This window comes from Bubalus bubalis, chromosome 12 (assembly GCF_019923935.1).
Source record: "Bubalus bubalis isolate 160015118507 breed Murrah chromosome 12, NDDB_SH_1, whole genome shotgun sequence".
NCBI lineage: Eukaryota > Metazoa > Chordata > Mammalia > Artiodactyla > Bovidae > Bubalus > Bubalus bubalis.
Window position 1 is genome coordinate 7,032,826 of NC_059168.1, and position 13,391 is coordinate 7,046,216.

At 42.9% G+C, this 13,391-nt stretch overlaps 2 protein-coding genes across 14 annotated transcripts in view; both read left to right on the plus strand.

The window, feature by feature from the left end:
- The window catches only part of IL1RL1 (interleukin 1 receptor like 1), a 41,754-nt gene extending 37,736 nt beyond the window's left edge, over positions 1–4,018 (plus strand). For all 11 annotated transcript variants that reach the window (XM_025260771.3, XM_044925716.2, XM_006060655.4 and 8 more), the window contains one exon: positions 3,232–4,018. In XM_025260771.3, the coding sequence (XP_025116556.3) occupies positions 3,232–3,617 (386 nt within the window). In that variant the 3' untranslated portion in view covers positions 3,618–4,018. The remainder of the gene's footprint in view (positions 1–3,231) is intronic.
- Positions 4,019–4,075: 57 nt separating this feature from the next.
- The window catches only part of IL18R1 (interleukin 18 receptor 1), a 38,087-nt gene continuing 28,771 nt past the window's right edge, over positions 4,076–13,391 (plus strand). For 2 of the 3 annotated variants that reach the window (XM_006060658.4, XM_006060662.4), the window contains exon 1: positions 4,076–8,742. The gene's annotated coding sequence lies outside the window, so the exon portion shown is untranslated. Of the gene's footprint in view, positions 8,743–9,873; positions 10,659–10,690; positions 11,014–13,391 lie in introns of those variants that run through there. The other variant, XM_044925719.2, reaches the window with a different exon arrangement.

Consider the following 13,391-nt stretch of genomic DNA (forward strand, 5'->3'; position numbering starts at 1 on the left):
GAGAGAACAGCACTGAAACATGTATATTGCCATATGTGAACTAGATCACCAGTCCAAGGTCGATGCATGAAACAGGGCACCCAAAGCCCGTGCACTGGGACAACCCAGAGGGAATGGACAGGGAGGGAGGTGGGAGTGGGGTTCAGAATGGGGGACACATGGTGGATACACCCATGGCTGATCTATGTCAATGTATGGCAAAACCCACCACAGTATCGTAAAGTAATTAGCCTCCAATTGAAATAAATAAATAAAAATTTTTAAAAAGAAATGAACACATCAAAGGTGAATATGATTCATCCTGAAATATTCAGGTACTGTTAATGGCCTAGTACCAGCTTGCGAGAACTGTAGAGTATACAATTCAGGAGGATGTAACCCACATCTCTCCCGAGGTGTTCTTCTTCCTCCAGCTCTCCCCATTGGCTATTTGTGGACACCATGGACTGTAGCCCTCCAGGTTCCTCTGTCCATGGAATTCTCCAGGCAAGAATACTGGAGTGGGATGCCATTCCCTTCTCCAGGGGTTCTTCCTGACCAGGCATGGAACCCACGTCTCTGTTTCCTGCATTGGCAGGCAGATTCTTTACCACTAGCGCCACCTGGGAAGTCCATGTCCTCTGATCTCACCTCAACTAAAATAAATTAAAAACCAACACCAAAATTCACTTTTCCCTTAGAATAATTTCATAACTGGGCCATGCAGTGCATTTCTTCTCTTGATGGTTACCCGCCATCGGCTCTTTCAAGCCCACTGTGCACCCCCCACTCCATCCAGTGGCCTGATGACTGATCTTTATGGAAGGCATCATCTGCTTCACACCAGGCTAGGCCAACAGGAGGCACAGGCAGGGGCTCAGAGGGCAGGGTGTATCCCTGGTCCCCTCCGGGTGGGGTAGCCTAGGTAGCTGTGCTTCTCCCTGCTGAGCACTGGCTGCTGTTGGCTGGTCCTCCAGGTACACAGTTTGGGCTCCATAACTGTTTCCACCCTTCATACCTGGAGGGTGACTGTCACTCTCTGATGTCACCAGCTGTGGAGGTCTGAGCATCTCTCATTGATTTCCCTTGGCTCCACCCACATCCTTTATAAGCTGTCCTTTCATTAAACTCTCTCTTCTCTGTGCTTTCAAGTATTCTGAGATTTCTGTTAGGATCTACTGACACAAGGGCTCTGGCTGGCACCATTTGACACTGATTTCCTGCTTTCAACCCTGTGGACTGGCAGTCTTTGGCCCCTGCTCTCTAAGAATCTCTGGACTTTTTTATTTTTTTTCATGGATGTGCTTCCTTCATCACTCTCTTCCCTCTTGCTTTGACAGCTGCATGTTTTGCATGTTTTCAGTCCACCCAGAAGTTAAGGGAAATCACCGTAGAGTTGACGGTCCATAAACAGTGGCTTGACAAACGGATCTCATCTTCCTTAAAATTTTCCTAGTTTCAATCAAATTAGCTTCTAAAAAAGAGACTACTGGGGGTTGGGGAGGGGGGGCGAGCAAAGTGGATCCAAGACTTCCTAGAGACTTGAGTCAGTTTAGAGAAGCAAAGGTTCCTGAGTTTGCGTTCTTCAACAAGTGAGTTAAAATTCTAAGTCAGAGTGAGAGTAGCATGGAAGTATATACATTACAATGTATAAAATAGGTCGCTGGTGGGAAGCTGCTGTACACAGCACAGGGGACTCAGTTGGGTGCCCTGTGATGACCTAGAGAGTGGGATGAAGCAGGGGTGGGAGGGAGGCTCAAGATGGATAAAGTAAGTGAAGTAAAGTTGCTCAGTCGTGTCTGACTCTTAGTGACCCCATGGACTGTAGCCTACCAGGCTCCTCTCATGGGATTTTCCAGGCAAGAGTACTGGAGTGGGGTGCCATTTCCTTCTCCAGAGGATCTTCCCCACTCAGGGATCAAACCCGGGTCTCCACATTGTAGGCAGACGCTTTACCATCTGAGCCACCAGGGAAGTCAAGACGGACGGGATATGTGTATACTTATGGCTCAGATATGCAGATGACACCACCCTTATGGCAGAAAGTGAAGAGGAACTAAAAAGCCTCTTGATGAAAGTGAAAGAGGAGAGTGATAAAGTTGGTTTAAAGCTCAACATTCAGAAAACGAAGATCATGGCATCTGGTCCCATCACTTCATGGGAAATAGATGGGGGAAACAGTGGAAACAGTATCAGACTTTATTTCTGGGGGCTCCAAAATCATTGCAGATGGTGACTGCAGCCATGAAATTAAAAGACGCTTACTCCTTGGAAGAAAATTTATGACCAACCTAGATAGAATATTGAAAAGCAGAGACATTACTTTGCCAACAAAGGTCTGTCTAGTCAAGGCTATGATTTTTCCAGTGGTCATGTATGGATGTGAGAGTTGGACTGTGAAGAAAGCTGAGCACTGAAGAATTGACGCTTTTGAACTGTGGTGTTGGAGAAGACTCTTGAGAGTCCCTTGGACTGCAAGGAGATCCAACCAGTCCATTCTGAAGGAGATCAGCCCTGGGATTTCTTTGGAAGGAATGATGCTGAAACTGCAGTATTTTGGCCACCTCATGCGAAGAGTTGACTCAATGGAAAAGACCCTGATGCTGGGAGAGATTAGGGGCAGGAGGAAAAGGGGACGACAGAAGATGAGATGGCTGGATGGCATCACTGACTGGATGGACATAAGTCTGAGTGAACTCCGGGAGATGGTGATGGACAGGGAGGCCTGGCGTGCTTTGATTCATGGGGTCAACAGAGAGTCGGACATGGCTGAGAGACTGAACTGAACTGATGGGTGATTCATGTTGTTGTACAGCAGAAACTAACACAACATTATAAAGCAATTATCCTCCAATTAAAATTTAAAAAATTTTAACAATTCTAAGTCCTTTTGCAATATGTAAACTAATATTCTAGGAAGATAATGTGTAGATAATTCCTCTGTGCATGAAATTCTCCAGGCAAGAATACTAGAGCGGGTAGTTGTTCCCTTCTCCAGGGGATCTTCCTGATTCAGGGATTGAACCGGGGTCTCCCGAATTGCAGAGGGGTTCTTCACCGGTTGGGCTACCAGGGAAGCCACAACGTGTAGACAATGAACCTGAATTCCAAGTCTCCTGCTATGTAACTGTAGGTTCCCCCTGAGCTGAAGAACTCTCGACTGCTCTGCCTGGGAGAAGAGAGGGCTTGGCACTTGCGCGGTGACAGAGGTGTGCGGGTTCTTAACTCCTCTGCCGTGTCTTTTATCACTAGATGTAGCCAGCGCAGTGGAAACCAGCATCCGGATGAGCAGGCGGCACCTCTTCATCCTCACTCCCGAGATCGTGCACAGCAAGGAGTTCACCTACGAGCGGGAGATCGCCTTGCACAGCGCCCTCATTCAGCAGGACTCCAAGGCCATCCTCATTGAAATGGAGGCTCTGTGCCCGCCTGGCGGCCTGCAGTTTGAGGAGCTTCAGGACTCCCTTAAGCATCTCATCAAAGTGCAGGGGACCATCAAGTGGAGGGAGGACCATGTGGCCAACAAGCGGTCCCTGAATTCCAAGTTCTGGAAACATGTAAGGTACCACATGCCACCGGTGCCAAGCCGACTTCCCAGGAAAACTCCAAGCTTGGCATCCTTGAGTGCCCAGGGGTAGCAGTGGTTGCTTTGATGGCGAATGCATCCCGTGTTGTGCATCCGAATTTCTCCTAACTGGGTCACGCTGCTGTACCAGACACTGAGCTCCAGAAATAGGACTATAGCGGAGGGATTTCAGACCTCAAGCTTCATGCTCTAACTTTACTTCCGTTTGCCTGATTTCGGGTGCATGCAAAATGCCCAGGGATTTTCAGCCTCAAGCTCCCTGACTCTTAACCTCACATTCCATCTCCCTTGGCTAGTCCTTCTCCATTGTGGTTTAGCATCTTCTAGCTACAGGAGCCTGGTGGGCTGCAGTCCACAGGGTCGCTAGAGTCGGGCACGACTGGGCGACTTCACTTTCACGTTTCACTTTCATGCATTGGAGAAGGAAACGGCAACCCACTCCAGTGTTTCTTGCCTGGAGAATCCCAGGGACGGGGGAGCCTGGTGGGCTGCCGTCTATGGGATCGTAAAGAGTCGGACACGACTGAAATGACTTAGCAGCAGCAGCTATACTTTTCCTCTCTCTCACTCTCTCATTCTCTCTCTCTTTATCCCTTGTCTATATTACATATTTTGAACATATTTTGAAAGTTTTAGAATTAAATTTTCATGTAATCTTAAAGAACACTCAGATCATCTCTAGTGGAACACTGGTATTAAATCTTCCTCACTCTGCCAGAACATGTTCGAGTTTATTCAACCAGATGCTTAATTTTTATCATCTCAATATTGCCGATTTTGTTGGTGTACCTTACTCAATTATCCAGTTGTCATTATATTTGTTAGTTTTGATTCTAAACTTTATTTCATATGAGAGAAATGAGAATAATCATACCAAAACTCCTTGTATTTCTGTGGTAATCAAATGAGAAATAGAAGTATTTAGACCAGAGTAAGAATTCATGAAATAGTGACAACTTGTTAAGACATGTTCTTGTAATGTGGATTTCATTCTATGTCCTCTTAAGCAGAGGTCCCAGTCTCTGGGATCTAATGCCTGATGCTCTGTGGTGGGGCTGATGTAATAATAATAGAAATAAAGTGCACGAGAAATGCAATGAGCTTGAATCATCCTAAACCATCCCCCGCCCCACCCTGCCCCACCTTCCATCCATGGGAAAACTGTTTTTCATGAAACCGGTCCTTGGTGCCAACAGAGTTGGGGACCAGTGCTGTTAAGAGTAAATTCTCTCCAGATTCACTACCACCTGGAAGGACAGAGGCTGTTTTGATTCATGAACACAGGATATTTTGGAACTGATTTTATTTCCTTCTTTGCATTAATTACTTGAAAGCATAAAGCCAAATCTGGAATCTTTCTATAGCAAATACATGGGATATCATAACAGGGAATTGAAAATAATCTCTTCCCTAGCTCCATAATAAAAGAAACTGAAAAATTGGATGTCATCAAAATTTCAGATGTCTGCTGATAATTCTCACCTTACTAGTCTCTTTGGGAGGGGCAGTTCCTTTTCAGAGAGAAGTAAAGTAAGAATTTTTCCAGGTTTACCTATTCATTTTTAAAATCACCTATTGATTAGCAGACATTTAAAATTTTGATTATGCCCAAGTTATCATTTTTTGTTACATGGATAGTGTTTTCTGTGTCCTAAAAAAAATTTTTTTTTTTTTTGCTTATCCCAAGGTCATGGAGAATTTGTCTTATGTACTGTTATGAAATGTGTATGATTCCAGCTTTTATGTTTAACTCTATGGTCTATTGTAAATTAATATTTGTATATAGAAATATTCCCCCAATTACTTCAGCAACATTTGTAAAATACTTTTCATTCCCTACTGAACTGACATGGTATCTTGGTTAAATAGCTATAGACTATACATGTGAAAGTGAAAGCTGCTCAGTCGTGTCTGACTCTTTATGACCCCATGGACTATACAAGTCCATGGAATTCTCCAGGCCAGAATACTGGAGTGGGTAGCCTTTCCCTTCTCCAGGGGATCTTCCCAACCCAGGGATCAAACCCAGGTCTCCCCCATTGCAGGCAGATACTTTACCAGCTGAACCACAAGGGAAGCCCAGACTATATATGTATGGATCTGTTCTTTAATTTTCCACGTGTATGCTCATGCTAATATCACGCTACCAAGAGTACTATTGCCTTGTTGTAAACCTTCAAGCTGGTTTGATTCCTCTCTGTTCTGTAAGATTGTTCTGACTATTCTAGATGGTTTGCATTTTCATAAATTTTAGAATGTGTTTCAGTTTTTTTTGAAAACTCCTCCTATGACTGAATATACAGACTCTATAAATTCTGTAGTTTGTGGAGAGTAGATATTTTAACAATGAGTGTCCCATTCATAGACATGGTCTAGCCCCCCATTCACTGAGGTATTTCCTGTCTCCTAGCAGTATTTTGTAGGTTTCATAGTAGATATCTTGTATATCTTTGAAAAAAAATATCCTTTGGTATTTGATTTTTTTATGTTTTTGTAAGTGGTATCTTTCTAGCAAAGTTCATTTTCCAAATTTCCATTTTTAGTATATAGAATTGCAATCTGTTGCACTGATGGTCTGGTAGCAAGCGATGAGAATGAAGACAGAACGTGAAATCTGGTGCAATGGGTCAGCAGATCTGCAGCCTCTATTGGACTGAGGTGCAGAGTCCACTCTGAGTCCAGCTTTTATTCCTAATTGCAGACTACAAGATTTTCTCAGATCTTAATCTTTCTCAAGACACATGCTGTATTAATAACGTACTCCTAAATGTCATGGACTACACTGACAAAGTCCAGATCTCCTTGTGTTTACCCCAAGCCTTTCCCTTCTGGGCTAGTCTTGGGAACAATTAGCAAGTACGTAGGCAGTGTTAGTGCCTGACACTGACTAGCATTCCAAGATCCATGCTTTTATGATCCCAGTCATACTCCCTTCTGGGTCTGGCCTTGGGGTTGTAACAAGGAGATTATTCTTAAGGAAAACATAAAAGATAATCATTACCATAGTTTCTTAATATATGCTATTTTTCCAGGTGCTATTTCTGTGAAATTTCTCAAAGCTGTGAAAGTACATTATTAGGGATTCCCACTACACAGTCAATTTCTATATATTCACCTTGTGTTTTGTGATCTTGACAAATTCATTAATTTTTTTCCAACAGGCTTTTCTTGTAGATTTCAAAGGGCGATCAACATAAAATTATGCCCTCTGCCGAAACCAGTAGTTTTATTTCTTCCTTCCCAATCTTTATGCCTTTTATTTTTATTCCTTTACTAATTACAAAATGATTGTCCTAGATGAGAGCTGACATCTTTATCTTGTTCCCCATCTTAGGAAAACGCCAAGCGTTTCACCATTAATTATGTAGTTACATGTAGCTTTCTTATAGGTGTTCTTCATCAGCGTAAGAATGGTCCCTTCTGTTCCCAATTTCTCTACTGTTATTAATCAAGAAACAGTATTGAATATTGCCAGTTGCTTTTTAATTGCAGTTATTGAGAAATCCTATGGTTTTTCTCTTTTATTAGATTAATGACTTTGATTAGATAAAAAGAATGAAAATCACTGTCTTTAAGCCCTTTACCTGTCTGCCATGGGTTTCATTTCTCATTTTTGTTTGAAAGATACAATCACAGGCCAGTCTAAAAATACATCCTGAGTTCCATCTGCTGATTTTTTAAAAAATGCACAATGTGGGAGTTGAGAGTTAAAGTTGTATTGGGGGCAAAATAAGGACTGCACCCCAGAGATAGCGTTTCAGATAGTTCTGAGAAACTGCTGTGAGGAAGTGATGGGAGGAGCTAGACTATTTAGGAGTTTTGCAACCAAGGGCAGGTAGTTGGGAAATCAAACGATTACTGTTAATTAAAGAAACCAGATGCTTCAGGTTAAGGAATTTAGCTCTTTTCTATGTGTGGGAAGATGCAAGAGTCTGGGCTCACTGAAATCATTCCTTTGATGTGCATCTCATCTGTCTGGGGGTCATATCCTGTGTTTGCACGTCCTGAAGTGCCTCAAGCTTCACCTTAGGGAGCGGCTACATTCTGCTGACAGCTAGATGGCAGGTATTCTTTCCTTCCAGAGTGACCTTAGGGCTCACATTGGAGGTCTGAAATCGTGGATGTTTGTGACATCCTTATTTATTGATATGGCAGGAAATGTTCCATTTCTTTCACCACACCATAAAAACTTACAAACACACCTTCTCCTTTAGCCTCCTTTTCTTCTAACCCTTTTAAAATTTCACTGTAACACCTCTGTGCTTCTCTTTTACTTCCCAAGAGGGAACGCCCATCCATCAGGCTTAGCAGAAAGCCTTAGGACCCAGCCAGGACCCCAGGGCTTGAAACACCAAGTCCTCCGCACCTTTGGTTAGCCTCGGGGAAGCCGGGCCCCCCGGGTTAGGACTGCTCTGCCTCCATGGGGTCGCCTGCCGGCCCAGCCCCTTCCCTTAAAACGCAAATGCTCTCAATCCAAAGACTGACTCCGGGGCTCTGGTGCAAGCTGCCCGCTGCGCCCAGGGTGCGTAGCAGCTGCCCCGGCGCGCCCCCTCCTGGCCCCGGGGGCCGCTAGCCAGCTTCGGGGACCTAGGCGCGCCGCCCCTCGCCGCAGCCTCCTCAGCCCCCTCGGCTCCCGGCTCCAGCGAGCCGCTCCCCGGAACCCAAGGGCGGGGCGCCCCGCGACAGGAGCCTGTACCCCGAGCGCGGCGAGGAGCGCGCACTCCGCTCCCAGTGCGCCGCGGACCGGGACACCCAGGACCCAGAACGCGCCGAACCTGGGACACCTGGGACTCAGCGCCCCCATCCGAGGAGCATCCCCAAACTGGGACAACCCCGGACCCGGAGCGCCCCCACGGAGGAGAAGCCAGACTCGAAGAATCCTGACCTGAGCAAACCCGGACGGGGAGCGTCCCAGACCCGGGACTCGTTCCCCGGCACAGGAGCAGCGAGCACCCCACTCGCAGCTGAGTTCTGCCAGACTCTTTCTCTGTCTTCATACTTTCCGTTCCTTTTTTTTCTTTTTCTTTTCTTTTTCAGCCTTCTCTGTTTAATTGTACTTGCGGTTCCTTTCTTCTTTCACGGTGGGAGAAAGGCAGCAGGTATTGTTTCTCGCCTGCCTCCGCCAACCGAACCGTGTGGAGGAAGCCCCCGCCCTAGCCTCGGGACCCCTTCTGAAGGTAAGAAAGACCTGTTTTTTTCACCTTCACCTTCTTCCACTGTCCTCTGCTGCCAAGAGGGCGGCCAGCCTCTGGGGCAGCGTTTCTGAAAGATCAGTTAAATATGACGATTATGAAAGTGTTAGTCGCTCAGTCGTGTCTGACTGCGACCCTTATGGACTGTAGCCCCACCAGGCTCCTCTGTCCATGGAATTTTCTCCAGGCAAGAACAGATCGAACAGAGTCGCCTTTATGTGTCTCCTGGATTGCAGGTGGATTCTTAACCGCTGAGCCGTCAGGGAACCCCATTATATATGTTAAGCGTATAATTTTAAATATGAAGTATATGTGCATACTTACATGAATAATTGGTGAATCACCATCATCAACTTTCCCTGATAGTATAATTTTAGAGTCTAAAACCGTCCCAATTTTTTTTTTCTAGAAAGGTGAGAACAGGGAAAGGAAGTGAGAGTTTTCGTTTATCAAGCAGTTACTTGTGTCTGACACTGTGTGGAAAACTTTTAGATGCTTCGTTTTCGATTTAGCCTCCTACAGGCCAAATGAAGTATGCTTCCTATTCTTTTTTTTTTTTTTTTGGCGGGGTGGGTGTAATTGCTTTAGGATGTTGTGTTGGTTCTGCTGTACAATAAAGTGAATCAGCTGTATGTATACATATATCCCCTCCCTCTTGAGCCTCTCTGCCCCTTCCCCCTCTAGGTCATCACAGAGTCCTGAGCTGAGCTCCCTGTGCTGTACAGCAGGTTCCTACTAGGTATCTATTTAATACATGATAACATATATGTATGTCAACCCTAATCTCAATTCGTCCCATCCTCCCTTTCCCTCCCTCTGTGTCCACATGCCAGTTCTCTATGTCTATGTCTGTAGTCCTGCCTTGGAAACAGGTTCCTCAGAACCGTTTTTCAAGATTCCACATATATACGTTAATATATGATACTTGCTTTTCTCTTCCTGACTTACTTCATTCTATATGACAGACTCTAGGTCCATCCACGTCTCTACAAATAACCCTATTTCGTTCCTTTTAGTGGCTGAGTACTATTCCATGTAACCCACTCCAGTACTCTTGCTTGGAAAATCCCATGGACAGAGGAGCCTGGTAGGCGACAGTCCATGGGGTCGCAAGTAGTCGGACACGACAGAGTGACTTCACTTCGCTTCAGTGTTCCGTGTAGCACCACATCTTCTTTATCCGTTCATCTGTCACTGGACGGGTTTAGGTTGTTTCCAAGTCCTGGCTATTGTAAACAGAAGTAAAGCATGCTTCTTAAAAGGAGGGGGCCCGAGTGCAGCGAGGTTTGGTAGTTTACCCAAGGGCATCCAGCTACTAAGTAACAGATTCCCAGATTCACTCCTACATTTTCCTAATTTCAAAACCTTTGCCTTTATCTGAGGTGCCTCCCAGGGTTTTAGAACCCCAGCGGCTGTACAGCAGTTATCAAATAGATGCCTGGGCTGTGCCTTCAGATGCAGGTACCTGAGCTCAGTGTATTATTGATACACCACACCATTTTGGTGCTTTTGCCCTGGGATCTGGAACCCCATTTTCCAATGCAAGGGCCTTGGATGGGCTGGGAGGGAGCACTGGTTTGATCCCTGGCCAGGGAACTATTGATAAGATCCCATGTGCCACATAGCTCAACCAAAAAAAAAAAAAAAAAAAAATCAAAAATTACAAAGCAAAAGAATGATAGACTTGAATGCATAAATATAAAATTGTCCATACATTAAGACATCAAAATGGGGATTGAAAAGGAAAACTATGCAATAAATTGAAATTTTGTAACAAATTTCTTAAAAATTTAAGAACTGGATAAAAAAGCATGAAGACATGGATATAAAATAGTTGGAAATATATAATTGGTATTTTGCCTCATTTATGTCAATAGAAATGCAGGTTAATAAGCCATGAAGTAAAAGCCATAGAGAGGTAATAAGCCATGAGTGGTAAAAGCCACTATTTTACCAATTTAAATACCCAATCAGATTTAAAGAAGGGGAGAACTCAATGCTAATGTGGGTGTAGTAGAGGAATATTGTTTTGTGCTGGTGTGTTAGCCGCTCAGTCATGTCTGACTCATTTGTGACCCCGTGGACTGTAGCCCACCAGGCTCATCTGTTTTTCCAGGCAAGAATACTGGAGTGGGTTGCCATTCCCTTCTCCAGGGGATCTTCCTGACCAAGGGATCGAATCTAGGTCTCCTGCATTGCAGGCAGATTCTTTATCACTGAACCACCAAGAAGGCCCAGGTCTTGTGCTGGTGAGAGGTATGAATTATTACATTTCTGGGTACAGTTTGGTGGTATGCATTTATCATATTTAGAATATATTCTTTGACTCATAGCTATACTGCCATATAGTAGCATCAAGAAAAAAACAAGAAATATTGAAAAATATTTGGTTGGCCAAAAAGTTCCTTCTAGTTTGCCATACACTGTTACAGGAAAACCTGAATGAACTTTTTGGCCAACCAGTTATAATAGCTCAGTGATATTTATCACTCACCAGACACTTTGCAGCAGTAGCTCATGTAACCTTCACAACATTTCTGGGAGGTAGTATTGTTATTCCCTTTTATGGATAAAGTGATTGGGGAACAGAGATGGTAAGTGACCAGCCCAATGTTATTCAGCTGCTAAAGAGTAGAATGAGTTATCTATTTTATACATACTATCGATAGTGTATATGGGTCAATCCCAATCTCCTGATTCATCCCACACACCCTTTTTGCCTGTTGGTATCCATATGTTTGTTCTCCACGTCTGTCTCTTTCTGCTTTGTAAATAAGATCATCTGTACCAGTTTTTTTCAGGATCCACATATAAGGATTCATATATGACATTTGTTTTTCTCTTTCTGACTGACTTCGCTCTGTACGACTGTCTGTATAAAAATAGATAACTAATGAGAACCTGCTCTAGACCACAGGGAACTCTACTCAGTGCTCTGTCATGACCTAAATGGGAGGAAATTAAAAAACCAAACAAACAGGGGATATATGTATACGTATAGCTGCTTCCCTTTGCTGTACAGTGGAAACTGACACATTGTAAAGCAGCTATGTGTGCATCCCGTCGCTTCAGTCAGGTCCCACTCTCTGTGACCCTATGGACTGTAGCCTGCCAGGCTCTTCAGTCCACGGAATTTTCCAGGCTAGAATACCGGAGTGGGTTGCCGTTTCTCACTCCAGGGGAAGGAACTATACTCCAATAAAAATTATTTGTTTTAAAAGGGTAGAATGAGGATTCAAATCCAGCCAGTCTGGTACCAGAGGCTGTACCCCCAAAACTGATCTATGCTGCCATAGGTCACTTTATAGTAAAATAATAAAGTCATTTTATAGTAAAATATATCTTGTAAATTATAAAATATCCATAAGAAGGAATATCATGTGGTAGTTAAATTCATAACAAAGAATATTTTTTGACACAGGAAAAGGATATTTCATTAAGTAGTAACTGCAGGATATGAGATGATTTTAAATCTTAATTATTTGAAAATATACAGAAAGAAGTATGAACCAATGCTAAAGTATGATGCACATTGAAATTATCTTCTTCTTTTCAATCTTTATTTTATAAATGTTCCATAATTGGAATATATTACTTTATAAATCAGAAAATTTTTTTCAAAGAAAGAAATAAAAAGAAAAATTTAAGAATTATGAAAAGGCAAAAAAAAAAAATGGTATCAACATCAAACATAACACTAAAAATACCCACCAAACTTCTTCCATGTAAGAAATGCAATACTTATATCCTTCTAAATATATCTTATTGATAAGTAGCAGGATGTCTATGACATTTATCAGAATAGCTTTTCTTTTGGAAATGACTTTCATAATTTAATATCTTAATGTTTTAAATCCATAATGAGTACATTAAAAACTTTATATATACACATACAGAGAGCAGTGCAAATACCAGCTAATCTGTATACTGGGATCTTCACATGTTGCATATTGAAACTCAGAGTTAAATCATCAGAATGCTGAATAATCTAGTAATAACTTCATCTCTTAGCAGACCTTGAAAATTTTAAAAATAAAACAAACAAAAAAACCCCCAGCAGTGTCCTTTACAAGGCTGTGTTGACCTCAACCAGAGGAAATGAAGCTTTTCATTCTACCTGAGATAAGAGGATAGTGTTAATAATAAAATTGTAGGCACAATTTTATTGTGTGTGGTCGAGGGATTGATTTCAAACCATAGATGTATTCTAATTTGGTTATGATCAGTTGGTACTTTCCACTCATACTATATTCCTTTGTCTTTACATTATTGAGTATTCTGTCTCAGAAATTACATCAAAGGCCTGGTGATGTTATTCCTAAGGCTTAATGTGAGTGGTTTGGCAGGTTAGCCATTAAACTTCATTGAGGATTCGGGCATTAACAGTATTCTAAGAGCCTCTTAATGAAAGTGAAAGAGGAGAGTGAAAAAGTTGGCTTAAAACTCAACATTCAGAAAGCTAAGATCATGGCATTTAGTCCCATCATTTCATGGCAAATAGTTGGGGAAACAGTGACAGACTTTATTTTTGGGGGCTCCAAAATCACTGCAGATGGTGACTGTAGCCATGAAATTAAAAGATGCTTAATCCTTAGAAGAAAAGTTATGACCAACCAAGACAGCATATTAAAAAG